At 34.5% G+C, this 17191-nt stretch overlaps 1 protein-coding gene across 1 annotated transcript; it reads right to left on the reverse strand.

The window, feature by feature from the left end:
- Nucleotides 1-10962: 10962 nt before the first annotated feature.
- Nucleotides 10963-15812, reverse strand: spirit (Serine Protease Immune Response Integrator; the record flags this gene model as incomplete). The annotated part of the gene is made up of 7 exons (XM_017631800.1): nt 10963-11657; nt 11727-11887; nt 11967-12049; nt 12123-12275; nt 12376-12491; nt 12566-12645; nt 15524-15812. Coding segments are annotated over 7 exons (1080 nt in total), but the record flags the coding sequence as incomplete, so codon positions are not given.
- Nucleotides 15813-17191: the final 1379 nt, after the last annotated feature.

Consider the following 17191-nt stretch of genomic DNA (forward strand, 5'->3'; position numbering starts at 1 on the left):
TTTTTTTTTTTGTTTTTTTTTGTAAATCTGCGTTCCTTACTAGCCAGCCAAGCAGTTTTTAATTGTTTTCTTTTTTTTTAATGAACTTACTTGTTTAGAGCATTGCTTGCATAGGTTGAGCAATTAACTGAGAAAAATAAGGAAAGTTTAGATTAGGTATGCGAATCATATCTGTAGCTATCGGAGGGAAAAAGGAGTCAAATTGTTAAAATAATGGAAATAAAATGTGGCATAGAGCATTGAAGACCATGGTAGTCGCTTTGAGGGGTTTTTAAAATTTGTATTAAATAAAAGTTATTGTAAAACTGTTAGTTTAACTTTAACTTCATTTTAATTTTTAACTTATTTTAAGGATATATTGGCATTGAGCGTTTTCGAAAAATATTAGACGCAATTTGCTAAGTAATTACTTAGAAAATATTTATACAGCACAAATAAATAGGATTTATTGGACATCGTGCCTTTCACATATTCAGAAAAGCCGGCATTCGAGGGAATACGCTTTTTATTAAAAAGCAGTAAAACGATAAAGCTTCTTTGTTACATATAAATTTAGCCGATTTCGAAACCAGCATCAACTCCAATTTTTTTTAATCTTCCGAAAAAAAAAATTATTAATATTTTTGGCGATTGTAATTGTAATATCAATTCGGGGGATTCACAAAGTGTCTAAAAAGTCGTATTGTCACAAAATTAAATAAACCGAAAGGTATAAAAATACTGCAGTTGCCAGCTTGTGAATTTCCTAATTGCAAATTAACTAGATACAAAAATTAATTGTAATTTAATTTTTTTTAACTTAAAGTTACGTAAAACATTTTTCTTTAAAATTTTACCTTTTTTTAAATTACACGGTCCAAAAAAATTTGCACGAGTTTGATCTCGAACCCTCTACTTTTTACTTATTTCAAGTCCATTTACAAAATTTTTCTATAACGTCTAGCTTTTGAGAGTTAAAAGTTCCCTTTTTTCTGGAAAAATTACGTTCAAATATTTTTTTAAATTCTTTAATTCTTTTAATCAGCATCAAAAACTCTTATAAGATGCCGTGTTATTTAATATGTTACATTTTTTATTCAGTTGGTTTTTTTTTTTAATTTATCCATTTTAAATTTCTTAATTTTGTATTTTTTAAATTTTTCACATATTTTAAATTTTTTATAAATTTTTTAAATTGGCATTTATTACTTTTGATTATTTTTAAATTCTTTCATTTGTTTATTTATTTTGTTTTTCAGTATGTCTAATTAGGTTTCATTTAAAAAAAAGCTACATTGCCTCCAACCCTCGCCGTTCTTTTTATTTGTGCTAAATGAGAGCAAATTTGCCCAAGTACGCTACCATGCACTCGATGCTCATAGCATTTCAAACGCTTTTTGGTTCATTACTAGGAGATATGTTCTATAAAACAAAAACTCACAAAACTCCACTTTACAAATCTCGACCGATTCTAAGTCTGAGCTAAGTTTGATTTTTTCCGAATAATGTTTTAGTGGGTTTTTAAGAATTAACTTTTGTGCACACTACACACATATACATACTCCACGTATCAAGTGCGGCTACTAGTTTTGTTTTTCCCCCTCTTAGAGGCATTGAGTTTTGGCAGCAGTTATATTCACAGTTCAATTTTAGAGGAGTTTTAAAGTTTGCGCGCTTACGTAAAGGGCGGGTGTATTTAATTTTTTTTTCTTTTTCTTTTTTTTTTCTTTCGTGTGCTTAGGCACCTACGCATTTCAACACAAACAAGCAACATTAACTATGAAATAACAACAGAAACCTAGTTACATACATAATTACAGTCGTTAATTTTTACTGATTTTGTTATTTGCTAAGTTTCACATTAAAAATAGCTTAAAGATTTTTACTTATTACATAAGCAAGCCATTAGCTGATTAAGTGCAAGAATTGTTTGTAATTTTATTATTCATTTTTCTTTTAAAAAACCTAAAATTATGTATACACAAATATTCATATACCTACTATGTATACTATATATATAATATGTATGAATGAAAATTATTGCTGCTGATGTACAGCTTTTCAATGCTGCATTTTTCGTGACTTTTTAAAGACATCTTATTACATATATAGCTAGCGCGCAATGTTTCTCACCCACCCGCACCCGGCATATTGAAGTCGTTTTTTTTCGAAAGTTTGCTCCTCCTGAATATATAAGCAATTTCGCTTGAACTTGATTTATACATACATACATATACATATATAGTATATATAACTTAATATTAAAAAAAAAAAATACCATGTGCTGTTATTATTAAATTTACTATTACGTTTACCTACTACTCACTTTTAAATTATAAATGAAATTACTTTTTTAAGCTGTCAAATATTATACTTAGTAAAAGTGTTGTTTTGTGGTTAAATACAAAACGACCATAGCAAAGCAAAAAAAAAAAAAANTTATTCGAAACTATAGTTTTACGGCGAATTAGCACTATCTGTTAATATCGTAAACATTTAAGACTATGCAAAATTACTAACACATCAGGGTATATACTTAGTATATACTTATTTAGTAGATATTAAAGAAAGTAAGGAAACACCAACAAATGTAGGCAAGCAGAGTATGGAAAAAGCAAGCGGATAATTATTAAAACTGCGTTTTTGTGCTTATAACGCCAACTACAGATTATTTGACACCAAGGCGTGACAACAACGGCAGTTGTGGGATGTATGTGTGTGCGTGATATGCGCAACGACGTCAAATCGTGTTGAGCGAAGGGCGGCAGTGAAAAAATAGCACGAATTTGATGCCAAAAGCTGAAAACACTTGATCGCTATCTCTTAGGGAGGCAACTGCTATTGCAATTCGCATTTTGCTTTTAAATAAATAGGATTGGAATGTTCTGCGATCGCTTTAGCGCTGTTTTCACATTAGGGAGTTAACTCTCATGCGGCAGTTAATTTTTAATTTTTGTTCTGAGGAACTATAGCAGTTAACTGCTGAATGTGAGACAACTCACCATGGCGAAAACGGATCTTACAAAATCCTTCAAAGTGCAATTAGTCAACCGAAGTCTCTCTGTAACTGTACAGCGCAGTGAATTTTAGCGTTTCATACAATCTTAAAAATTCGGGAATGATATCAACCACGCGAATCGAAAAGTCAAATGTGTGGTGTTGCGAAAATGCCGAGTATGAAATTTTAACTGTGGTCTAATTGTGTGTGCTACACATACATATGTACATATTATTATTATTATTTTTTTAAAATTAGTTTTTATGTTTAACTCTGAAATTCCGACATCACACAAGCGCAAAATTATTGCGGCCCAGCAGTGTGATGTTGCAGTTACGAATGATGAGCGGCCGTTAAGTCACAACGTCGTACATACATATATACATAAATAGAAAATTGAGCGCTGGTTCCAAAAATATTATATTTCTGGATTGATCAATGCTATCATTTGGAACTTTCTGATATCACCTATCACCGTGGAATTTCTTGAATCACGAACTGAAATGCGTTTAGAACATCGTCGCCGCAAACTTGATGCAGTTTGTTTTTACAATATTGACCCGCGTTTTTACCTTTACCTTATTTTTTCGGAATTAAGCTGAAAAGTTCGGCTCTTATGTGTAATATGTTCATATGTATGTATATGTGTGCTGCTACTTGTAAAACTGTACTAAGCTATTGCAATATACGCAATGAATTTTTACTCCAACCAAGAGTTCGATTAGAATATAAGAATTGATATTAATCTTGATAAGGCAAAGAAAAAAGAGCTATCCTGCTTTTCGCGTTTTAAAAGTGCTCGGAACTCTGAGTATTCGGAACTACTTCCGCTTTCCTGTAGCTTATAGCCATTTTCGAAGGAAAAAGTAAATTTTTTATCCTTATTGTTTTCTAGAAAATCTTATAGTTTTACAGTGATGCCGATTTGCCATACAAGTTTGTTTAATATTTTATCACATATAATTTTGCTTTTCTAACAATCGAGAAAAAACTTTAAGTCGACATTTTCTTCTGAATGGATTAATGTTTCGATTATGTATAGCAGCGCAACCTCAGCTGAGTTGCCTTTAGGCAACGCCACTGAAATGAAAATGAATATTATGAATAGATATAGTGCTAGAAAGTTGAAGATAATAGAATTTTCAATTCCAGCAACCATGGTTAGAATTTGAAATAGCAGGAGAAACAGTTGAAAAAAAAATACATTCTCTCAAACGCAAACTCCGCGGCAACCACAAAAGCACAGTTGCCATCGTAATACCATTTCAGCTGCTGACAAACACAACTGAAGTTCGTTGCCATTCGTAAGCGACTTATAAGATTATAAATTATATGTAGCAAACACTAGAATCAGGCTTACGAAATGCAAATAACAACCATTTCTAATTGTAAATTTTTTTTAGTAATTTCGGGTGTCATCTCGAAAGTTAATCCCACGTTTTAGCGCGCTCAAGAAGCATTCATTCAATTTATGTAGTTTTTTTAAGGGAACCGCTTGAGAAGAAAATATAGCATGCCATGCATAGAAAATATTTTGCTCGCTTCTATAGCCCTCCTCTCGCAACTGATGTGCTAGCACTCGTTTACTTTGCGCCCTAGTTTAATTTATAAATAATTACATACAAATATTTGTAAATACACACAGACCTATGTACATAATATGTAGCAGTAAATATGTATCTATTTTTTTTTTTTAATAAATAGATAATGGTTACTTAATATTCTCATGTTCATTCACAAGACGACACTCGGCCGCTGTTGTCCTTTGCAATCATCTAAAGTAGACATAAGGTACTACAATATGTATGGTGCACGAATAGAAAAACAACAACAAAAAAGAGTTTAGTCAAATACATAGACTATTTTCGCAGTGAAAAAAAAAGTTTTTTTAAAAACCGTAAATTACACTGTAGGGAAAAAACGACGAAACACGTACACTTAATTTTGGGTCGTAGATTACGGCCCTGTATACCGTTTTTATAGATAAGGTAATTTTTGCAAGATTTTATGAATAAAAAAATGCAAATTTTAACGGGAAAAATTTTAAATACAAAAGGATTTTTTTTTTGTAAATTCTTTTGATTACTGTCAAATCCCATTCTTTTACAAAAACATCAAGCTATCAACGAAGAAAATTTATCGATAAATATGTAAAGTTAGAAATGGTCAAATGAAAATGCGTTATAATTTCCACACAAAAATTCAAATCGTTACCATTTTTTTGAAATTGTTCAGGAGATACGAAAAATCGATGTAGTTTCGCATTATCTGTCATTCTGCATCAAAAACTAAATTTTGGATTTTAGGTAGCAGTATGATTTCATTAATAGATTATACATGCCGTATGAGTAACATTCTTTCCTAGTCATATTTTATAAAAAAGAAATTTACATTTGACCATTTATAACTTTATTTATCAACAAATTTTCTTCATTGATATCTTGTTTTTGTACAAGAATAGGCTTTAACACCAATCAAATTAATATTAAAAAAATCTTTTATTTTAAAGCGAAAGTGACCTGATATAGAAAAACGGTATATAGGACCATAATCTGCGAACCAGAAATAAGTTTACATTACATACGTGTTTCTGCTTCTTTTTTTTTGGTGTCATTTCAAAACTTGAAATTTTCCTTACAGTGTTATTTTTTTAATACATATTTTCTTATAAGAAAAAAAATCTCGGTTTTGCATCCATTCGTGTGGCTTTCGCTGTCGGCATTTGTGTGCATTGTTTTGTTTTTGCAATTTAGCCTTTCCACATTTAGTACATAGTTTAAAAATAAGTTGTGTGTTGTGCTGTTTGTTGTCATGCCCGCCAACACTCAATTACAACCACCTAGTTACGTATACGCCGTGGAGCGCTGCGTACTTCGAAATTAATCGCAGAAAAAGTAGTTTTATTTTAAAAAAGAAGATGTAATACACCCAAATTTTGAAAAGTAATTTAAGGATCTTTAAGAAAACAAAATTAAATTGAATTGAATATTTTAAAGTGGAAATGTTTTTGTAATATGCCATTCTTTTAGCTAAAGTTACTTACAAAAAAAAAAATAATTTTTTTTAAATATTAAAAAAAGAACTAACGCCAAAACTAAAAAAATTAATTCTATTTGAATGTATTTTGCTTTAGAACCGATAACAAAACTCAAATTAGATAAATATACATATAATTTTTAATGCCAATACGTAACGCAAAATAAGAAAATTTTATCGAAAACAAGTTCATATCTGTGTACTAAGTCAGAAAAACCTAAAAACATCGCAATAGAAGAATTCTACAATACCGTGGCTCAAATGAATAGAAACTCGTCTAAAAACTGAATTTGGCTATGCAAAGTTGAAAAAATAATGATGCAATTTTTTGTATAAATTAGGGAAGTGGTTGGGTGAGATGCGCACTGTGTTGGCAATAAAAAAAAACAGCAGCAACAACAATTTAACAACAGCTAAAATTGTACTTGCGTAGTAAGCATACATACATACATTTGAACTGCATTAATTGCAACATAACGTAGCATCATGTGGTAGAGTAGCCGACAGTTTTATCAAACGCAAACTACCCGCAAGGATACGAAAATATCAAAGCGACACACAAATTACGAAAAAATACAACTAAAATACGTGCGTACATACAAAAGAGTCAAATAAAAATTCTTATAAAATATGTTCCCTATATCGTGTCGAATGCAAGTCGTTTTTCGAGAGTCGAGTCGTATTGAAAAGTTCATGGCATTGCCTAAAAATCCCATTCGACTGGTGTATTAAAATGGGAAAACAGCATGGCAGCGCTGCATAGTTTTCGACAGTTTTCGTTGTCTACTACTTATTTCATCCCGACTATAGGCAATGTCAATGTCTTCGAGTCGTGCATTTTAGTCTTATTTAAGACGTACGCAATGAGGCTGAGCAATTCAATTGAATAGTGCAAACAAATTAGCAAACATCTACTTTAAAGTATGTAGTATGTACATATATACATACATACATAGATACCTACCTACAGTGTTGGACATATAACTTTGAACCGAATATTATTTGCCACTTAATGTTTATTTATTAATTTTAAAAATTTCTAAGTTAAAATACAGGTCAATCCCTCACAAGTACCATATCCAAGATTAAAATTTTGCAGAACACTGAAAAAAATCATCAAATTGTCATCCAAATTTCAAACGCGTTTCTTAGCAGTGTAACACATTTTTGAGTACACATTCTTGCGGTTTTCTTCCATAGAAAAATAAATTGTATTTATTCGTTAAATGGAAGTAAATGCGACAAAGAAATTCTCCACGATAATTCCTGGACATTTGAAATTGCCGATTATTATACTTAAATTTAAAGGGCTATAAAACTGTGTATCTACTCAAAAAAAATGTTAGCAGTTCTGCGAAACAAAATCGAAATTTATATTAAAATTTTGTGAATTGTTTTTTTTTTCAGTGTTCTACAAAGTTTTATAATTGGGTTTTTATGCTATATGAGAGAGAATAACTGTGTTTTAATTGAAAATTCATAAAAATTAATAAATAAACAAGTGGCAAACAATATCGTTTTGTGTGTGATATGTCCGATACTGTACATATATATACATACATATGTACATACTATGTATAAATGTTTGTATGCACTCCAAAACCTTTTTAAAAAAATATTCAACTCTTTCTGTAAACTCAAACTTACAAACATACCCATACGTGCAAACAACAACAACACACAAGTCTGCAAATGTATACACGAGTACTAACTACATACATACATACAACATAGTAAATAATAGTGTAGTTAAATAGTGCGAAAGTCGGCGAATGATATCTTCAGTTGAATACAAAAAAAAAAATAATAAACAAATACAAATCGTTGAAGGAAATGTGAAATTTGTAATTTTACTTACGTAGTATATTTAAATATATCTCTATATATAGTATATATATACGTATATGTACATATGAAAACATTAAAAATTAATATAAATATTAGTTCGTGTAATTTAAAAAATTTTTATTTAACGTAACTTAAAAAAAAACAACAAAAAATCCATTGTATAAAAATGTAAAATTAATATGAAGAAAAATACGCTAGAAAATATTCAAAGAAAAAACAAATTACCAAGTAAAGCGTAATACAAAAAAAAAAACAATAAAAGTTTTGAAAAATCACCTAATTATTTTAGGTATACGTAAAAACTAAAAACAACGTCTTTTACTCTTTCTTACTTTCGACGATGTATTGATGTATTGGACAATTCCAGATCGGATGAAGCTTTATCATTGCAGAAAAACACTAGGAGCTTTGCCATTGCCTGCCGAGGAGCGACCGCTGCTAGAAGAAACTTTCTAATTTAGATCTTGCCCAGGCAGGAATCGAACCAAGGTCCTACAGAGCGTTGTACACATCTCTAACCGTTTAGCCACAGCGGCAAACTGTACTGTGTTGTCAATAGGCCAACAACCCCTTCGGGGGTATATATCTCACCGAGCTTCCTAGCTTATTGCCCGTCATCCATATTCTTCGCCATCTGGTTGCCTTCTAATATTAATGATGGGCACAGAAGGATGGGGTAAAGAGAATGTATCATCTCGGAATATGGAATCTCTCAGGGCTCAGATACCCCTAACCTTCCCACAGAAATTGTTAACTTCGAAAGGAATTTCAAAATAGAGCTAGGGAACAAGGCAAGCTGGAACGCCACAAATATCAAGAAATACTTCCAGCTGAACCCTCTAGTATGTAGCAAACTCAAAAACAACCGAGAGAATTGGAGTCGGCATTTTTAGTCCATGAACAAAAATATCGCAGTTTGCATGGGTAGACTCTAGTATATTCCAAGCGGAGGTTCTCTCGTGCGAGAAAGATCCTGTTGAAATCGGCTCAACAACTAATTCTCTTCTATAAACTGAATTGGCAAACAATTACCCTCCCCGCAGATAACGCCCCCATGTCCCAGTCCACCTACATATTTACATAATCTTTCAACTTGGCCGTCCTACCACCAGATGCCTTATGACCAGCGTCCATAGACGCAGTGGAATTCCTTGTTTTTAAGCTCTCCGAGTCGGATGAAGCTGTAGGCTGTGAAGGCCTGTTAAGACGGAGTGAAAGGGAGAAACTCGATAATGTTTGAAAACTTCGTAGTTGGATTTGTTTATTTGGGTTTTAGGTACCTGCAGCGTTTTTTGAAGCAGTGGTTATTGACTGGGCGATAACTATTCGGTGTAACAACGTCTTTTGAGATTTATGTATATTCAGATAACCAAAGGGCTCAATATCCTGTTGTTCTTCTGACTTTTATCGTTCTTCATACTGAACTCTTCCAAACCAGGCTGATATTTATGCCTGCTGCTGCTTAGCTGTCCTGCCTTCAAGCTATCAAGCTCTGAATATCTTGGCTCATTTTATAAAACGGCCTGAGCGACTAAGGCAACCGATACTGCCTCAGTATATCCCGTTCGACACTACCCATCCAACCCAAGCCATTAATTTCTTCTTTATCTGAAACTCAGTAAAGTCTTATTTTTTTAAACGGATTAAAATTCTCAGGAACATTAAGTGTGTATAAAAATGATTGTGAAGCCTCCGCAGGACCTCATGTTTCGTTAGGGTGGGGCCAAGGCCTATGAATTCAATATCGTTCTGTTGAAAGTGTTCGCAAAGTTTTCCCGTGGAAAAATACAAAATTAATAAGTTAATAGCGCAATGTGTGTGCCAAATTTGGTCGAGATCGGTCAAGTAGTTTTTGAGATACACATACATGACATACATAAGTGGGCGGTGCCACCCCCCATTTTCTTAAAATTTTTGGAAAAACCAATATTTTGCTAAAAAGGGATTGTATATATCCAATTTTGAATGAGTATTGATGAATTCCTTAGCCACGCTGCTCAAAAAATCTGAAAGTCCGGTACATAAACAATTTAAATTCAGGGCCGTATTCATGAAAAATCGCCTAACTTTGACAATTTTTATGCGATTGCCATAAATGAGCTATCAGTTTAGTTAAAAATAGATTTAATTTTCGATAGTACTATAAATTTTAAAAATGTGGAAATTATCGAAGGTCAAAATTTAATAAATTAAGAGAAATATGGTTTTTTTTTACCCGGTAAAAAATCCCAACAATCCAAGTCCGACAACAGATTATTATTGTATACCATTTTAAAGGCTTATATATCCGCTTCTCAGATCATATTAGATCTTTGAAATCGAATGAAAAACAGTCATTCAAAAACTCATAAATCTACAAAATCGTACTTTCCGACCTAAATCAACCGGTCACGACCTCGAAATGACCTTTAAAAAATTTATAAAAATAGGCAATAATATTTCTCATAAAAACGAAAAAATTAGGGGGTAGGGTCTGGAAATTTCAAAAAAAAGCAGTTTCCATGGGCACCCTAATGTACATACATATATTATTAACATGAAAAGGAATAACTCCACAAAAAATGTTGCCGATAGGTGGCGCAGGAGTTGAGATATTTGGGATACCACTTCGTTCATATTTTGAGAGCTTGTTTCAAAAATATTTTTTATTATTAACTTATAGCCAAGCATATTCAAATTAATCTTTATTGAAAGAAAGTGCAAAATTCATTGTCATACAACAAAATGTATTTAAACTCTTTGCTGGAAAAACGCCATAAATTAAAAAAAAATCGAGAAGTGTGAAAAATGGCTTTAATAATTTTTTTCCTCCATCCACAGATATAATTAATAACTAAAATTACATACATAGGTATCTAGTGAATAGTAATAGCTTGGCACTTACACAATATGTTAGAGTTTGGCCGAGCTTCTCCTCCGATTTGTGGCGTGCGCCATGATTTTGTCACACAAAGTGGAGGGACCTACAGTTTTACGCCGACTCCGACTCCGAATGGCAAATGCATTTGTATGAGAAGCTGTTTTTCATGGCTGAAAATACTCGGTGGTTTGTCATTTCTTGCAGAGGGGGCGAACGCTAATAGAAAATATTTTTTCTTTCCTTTTTTTGACCCAGGACCCAGGCCCTGCGGAACGGTAGTGGGCACTTCTAAGCACTAAACCATAGCCGACCGCAAAATATAATCCATAGATTAAGCTACGAGCGGACGCCGAGTGGTTTGAGGTGCGGACTGCCACTCCATATGAACTGGGTACGATCACTGGGCCGAGCAACATCTAAAATTAACATTTTTTTTATTTAGCAGTATTTGCCGTTAGCATAGGTATCATAAAATTGTAGGTCCCTCCATTTTTGTTATAACATCAGGACGCCCAGACAAATTAGAGGATAAGCTCGGCCAAACACCAAATAGGAAGGACTTTGTTTCGGACTTCCGGTAAATGGGCGACATGTTATGATGGGTGTGCGTCTACAAATAGCAGTTTTTCAAATTGTACTTTACTTAAAGCTACATCTAAAAATTCCAAATATTCTCTCTTAGTTTTATACATAATTATAATCATTTCTCTTCTCTCTCCCTCTCTCTACGCCAAAATTTTAACCATTCACTCCGAAACCACTCAGCTGTGCTATCGGCCATACAATGTCCTCTATCCAGTCGATGTACGCTGAAACGCGTGAGTAGATGCTTGGTGGTGCACCGCCACAAGCCTGTCCAAATGAGGTTATACCAATCACATACGAATAGGTGATGTCGCGATCGACTTTCATGATTAGCGGACCGCCAGAGTCGCCCTGGAAAAAAAAATTTTTTTTTGACATGAAGCGAAAAAAGTCAATTGCGTACTATTTAGAGCACATTACCTGGCATGTATCGCGACGATTTTCCTGATCACCAGCGCATATCTGTGTGCTGGCCAAACCTTGCTGCAGAATATTCTCATCTGGCATATAGTAACGTATACAAATGTCGTTGGGTACAACAAATAAAGTGGCTTTCTGCAAAACATTGGAGCTGGTGCCAGCTGAAAATCACAGATACCAACAAAAAAAAAATCACTAATCACCTCAATTGCGTATAGTACCTTTAAAAAGTGTTCTTACCAAATTGCGTGTGCCCATAACCGAGAGCTGTTACATTGTTATGTGGTACATCGTACTGGTTCCACAAGCAAGCTGGAGTTTCTCTTCAAAATAAAGGAATGATAAACAATTGTATTGGTATAAAGTTTGCGAAATTTAGTTATTTATGTATGAAACCTTGATTCCTGTGCCAATTCTAATAATGCAATATCATTATAAGATGCACCGCTCCTATAACCTGGATGCACTATGATTCTCTTAATGGGTATATTTGGTGTTTTCGGATCGGTGATATTAGTGCCGCCCACTCGTACCACTGTAGGCGATTGTCTGTGTAAATTAAATACATATGTAAGTATTTAAATACCAAATGCAGCTTTAAACAATCAAAAAAGGTAGTATTTAGTAGTAGTTCCCTTTAAAAACCTACCCGCCCAAGCCCGTGCAATGCGCTGCTGTCAACACGAATTGCGGCGATATTAATACGCCGGCGCAGTAGAAAAAGGAATTGCCTTTATCATTGTTGGAAAGCCAACCCACAGCAGCCTAAAAAACGTGATGTTATTAAATAGGCATTTAAATAAAATTTTACGCATATTTTTTCGCTGATGAGTAATTACCATGTAGGGGAATTCTTTAGGTGCCGCCGGCTGGCCATTCACCACAGTTGTATGAAATGTACCTTGTTGAGATTCACATTCTGCAAAGAAAAAAAGCCAGTTAGACGCACATACTGATGTATCAGTTATAATACTAATAATAATATATGAGTAATTAAATACTTTCGTATTTAAACCTCCTGGATTTGTGGTGGCAGAGAGGCTCCCTCGCTGAGTACTGGCGTTCTCCCGGTGGACGAACCTCTAGCCACAACCCGAATCAAAGCGAGATTCTCTCTCATCTCGCTCATCTTCGCCCATGCTCAGACGGAAGAGCAGGACGACGCGTCCAAGGATCTCTTCTATGAGCGCTTGGAGCGTATATGTGGAAGCTGCCCCCGACACGATATAAATATCGTGCTTGGCGATTTCAATGTAAAGGTGGGCAAGCAAGGGATATTTGGCGTCGCTGTTGGAAAATTCAGCCTCCACGACGGACTCAGGCTGTTCGACTTCGCCGGGGCTCGAAATATGATATTGTGTAGTACAAGGTTCCAGTATAAAAGGATCCATCAATCTACATGGCTCTCTCCAGATCGAAAAGCGATAAACCAAATCGATCATGTCGTGATAGATGGAAGGCACTCTTTCAGTGTTTTAGATATACGTACACTCCGAGGGCCAAACATCGAAAAGATAAGCACACGCTTCTGTGCACCACAAAATGTGCACCCAAAAATGCAAGGAAAGCTTAACGTCGAAAAGCTGCAATCACAAATACTGCCAATTTATTCGCCTCTCGACTATTACAACTGATCTCTGAGAGCACTCGTCAACAAACCGACATACGCGAGCAGTGGAACCACATTTCGCGCTTATTAAGTGCTGCCGCCGAAGTAGTAGTCGGATTTCGGCGAGCCCAAAAGAAGAACTGGTAGGATGAGGAGTGTTAAGAAACCGCAGAAAAAAGATCTCGCCTACACGGTCACGCTGCGATCGGGCGCAACGCGAGAAATGTGGGACCGTTAAAGGGAACTGTAGAGGGAAGCGAGACGTATTTGCCGCAATAAGAAGAGAGAGACCGAAATACGCGAGTGCAAAGAGCTTGAAGTGGTGGTCAACAGAAAGGACGGCCGCAACTTTTATCAGAGAATTAAGCGACTTATGGAAGGTTTTAAGACCAGGGCCCGAAATGGGGCATTCGATATCCAACATAATTCGAATCAAAATTTGATTTTAAGATCGCGGCATTTGATAGCGAGTGTGCTTCGTCCGTTTAAATTGTATTGTGGAGAAACCAGCTGCCATTATTTTGTTTCATTCGAATCGAGACGAGTAATCCCTCAATCACGAATGCCGCGATTTGGGCCCAGGTCGAACTCCTGTAAGAACAACTATGGCCACCTAGTGACCGATGCCCAGAACCTACTTAAATTATGGATTATTAATTTAATTATAAGTACTTTTGAAAAAATAAACACTCATAAATTTATGTAACCTTTTAGCGTAAGTGTTATCATCTGTGCTTGAAAAAATTTTGAGGCACAAACAAACCGATCTACATACATACATATACATTTACTAGTCACAGATCAAGTGAGACAACAACAAAATAATTGAATTTATCTGCATTCATGCCATCTCGGCTGTAATTTCAGAATGCAGTCCCATTTCTCTTATTGTCTCCTTTTTTTTTTACTTAATTGCACTGATCCCTATCACAGCATGAAATAATTGTCTTGTTTAAATGCTCATAATTAGATTCAATTGGTTGTGCGATGACGAGTCTCTTGCCCCATGAACTAAATATCTTGGTATGCATATATGGCATTCAGTAACACGCACGCACATATAAACATATAAATTTAAAAGTACCAGGATGTAACGTTTTTATTAAAAAATACATATGTCTACATGTACCTTAATAACTTAAATAGAGCTTTTGCTTTATAAACTTTTTTCGAAGCAAACAACTAAAGCTTGGCCCTGGTTAGACTTATTATGCCTGCTAATGATTTTTACTTTACCCTAGACAGGTCTATTCCAATCTTTACACCTGTGTTGATCCGATACAAAGAGAATTTCGTATAAAAATAGTAAAAAAAATATGGATTTAGTAAGAGATGAATTTCATTTCAAGTAAAGAGATACAACATCGCCACGATACACTCCACAAGAGTTCTCATAGACGTTTTAAGACGAGGGTCGCTTAACGAAAACGCACTTTAAATTACTTAGTTTTTTAACGAATAACGGTATAAGAATGCAACTTTAAATTATTTTTCAATTATTTATCTCCATTTCAGTGACACCTGTTCAGGGCTGTTTGCAGCTCTCAAGAAAAATCATAAAAAATATTTTTCATTATTTCTGTTGGTTGAAAAAGTACTTTGCCTTTGCTCTAAATTTTCTTAAAGAAATAAATATTCTAGAACTTTTTTCTTGAGAGCTGCAAACTGATTTAAGAAATTTTGCTTGAAGAAAATTTCTTTTCCATTTCTTGTGCGTGCTTTTATATACACTTTTCGTTTTTCTAGAGCTGCAAACAGCCCTTAAAGGCAAAATTTTTAGACAATATCTAGACCTGTAGTGTGTTTCTGTAAGAAATCGACTAAATTTTCGATCGAGATATCGACTAAATTATATGTATGTATGTACATCAAATCGATCATTTAAATCGAGAATATTTATTTATTTATTTATTGATCCATAAAATATTAAATTTTATACAAACGAAGTAATTAATTCATTCAGTATTGATTTGAAAGTCCATAACAGAATAATTTGAGAGTAAGTTACAGAAACGCACCACTGATCTATGAACACATCCATACAAATTTTATGAAAATTCTATTCTTCCAGTAGTTTGTGAAGCTCAACAAACTCAGCGATGATTGTAGAATAAATTCAGTTGGTTTTTAATCACTAATTCCCGGCTTGATGCCATTTACTTTTCGAAATCGAAATTAACCAACTTACCCATCTCACTGCGTCGCTTCACCTGCATCGGTTTCATATATAAGATCGGCTCCAATATAGGACTCGTTTCGATTTCGCAACATACTATATGTTCGAATTTATTGAAATAACAAGTTTGTGGACGTATATTTTGATTCTTCCAACGCCTTAGCGCTGAACCACATTCGGCCAGATTTTTGCAGGTGCCACGTACTTTTTTCGTTGTATCCACAAAGCAGGTGCTATCACTACTTTCCTTGGGGAAAACAATGCCACGCAACGCATCCTGAGCCAAAGCTGCTGTGGATTTTAAGGAAAAGTTGTTATTTACATACATATCTACATACATACATACATATGTATTTGTGTACATACAGTATTGGCCAATACAATAGCACCCCCATTTCAAAGTGATATTTTTTGCCACTCATGTTTATTTATTTATTTTTTAAGAATTTTCAATTAAAATACAGTTCATTCTCTCACAAAACTCACATAAACTCAAGCTTAAAACTTTTTAAAAGACCGCAAAAAAGTGCAACAAATTTTCACCCAAATTTCAAACTTTTTTCTCAGAAGCGGTAGAATTTTTTTGAATACACAGTTTTATAGCCCATTCAATTTTAGTCTAATAATGTGCAAGTTTCAAGTGGCTAAAAATTACCGTTGATTTTTTAGAATTTTTTTCGCCGAGGATGTTGCGGGTTTCTGCCATATAAAAATAAATTGTGTTTAGTCCATATATGGAAGCAAATGAGACAAAAAAAATTCTAAAAAATCAACGGTAATATTTAGCGACTTGATACTTGCACATTATTGGACAAAATTGAGTGCGCTATAAAACTGTGTACTCAAAAAAAATTCTAGAGCTTCTGAGAAAAAAGTTTGAAATTTAAGGGAAAGTTTGTTGCACTTTTTNTTCGAAAGTGATTTCTACAAATCTGCAAAAAGGACTTTCTGGCTGTGTAAACGGGAAAGTAGACTTTCAATTCCGCATTTTGACAGCGAAACGCGTAGAAAAGGCGCTTGCATTACCACGTTTAACCGGTGCGGTCTTCTTCCTCATGCCGAAAGCTTCAGCAGAGGGAGCTCGTTCTAGCCATCTTGTCGGCTATTTCGTTCCTTTCCATATTGATAAGTCCAGGAACCCAGCCGAGAGAGATATTGACGTGACTCAGTAAAGCCAGCGATGCACTACATTTCCGAACTACCTTCTACTTTATTACCTCGGAACATAATGTTTCTAATGCCGCCAGGCAGGAGATATGGTTGTTTTATCTACAGGTTCTTAGAGTATATGTAGATCCCAGCCGACTCCTTTTTTCATCTTTGACCATTAGTGTAGACGGAAATACCATTATTTACCGACAGTAGGCCGCCTATCTAATCTTCCTAGTAGGAAAATGTATGGGAACCTTAAGACGGGCTTGATTCCATTACGCCGTCCACTATTAATTACATTCAAGATCTTCGCGTGCCCGTACTTGGTCCGATTCCACAATTTTTATTCTCTTAGCCTAAGGGCCCCCTTTTGTGACCGCGCCTGTTCCGAATACTTGTGGCGGCTTCAGGTAAAATATCATGTTCAGCCCTTCTTGTGGTGCGCTACTTCCGTCGCCTGATTTATCGAGGCTTGTAAGTTTTTTGAACTATTCCAATGCATTGCTTTCCACCAGACCAATGCGGTAA

Source organism: Rhagoletis zephyria, unplaced genomic scaffold (genome assembly GCF_001687245.7).
Source record: "Rhagoletis zephyria isolate East Lansing unplaced genomic scaffold, Rhagoletis_zephyria_1.1 Rzeph_scaffold_09268, whole genome shotgun sequence".
Taxonomy (NCBI): Eukaryota; Metazoa; Arthropoda; class Insecta; order Diptera; family Tephritidae; genus Rhagoletis; species Rhagoletis zephyria.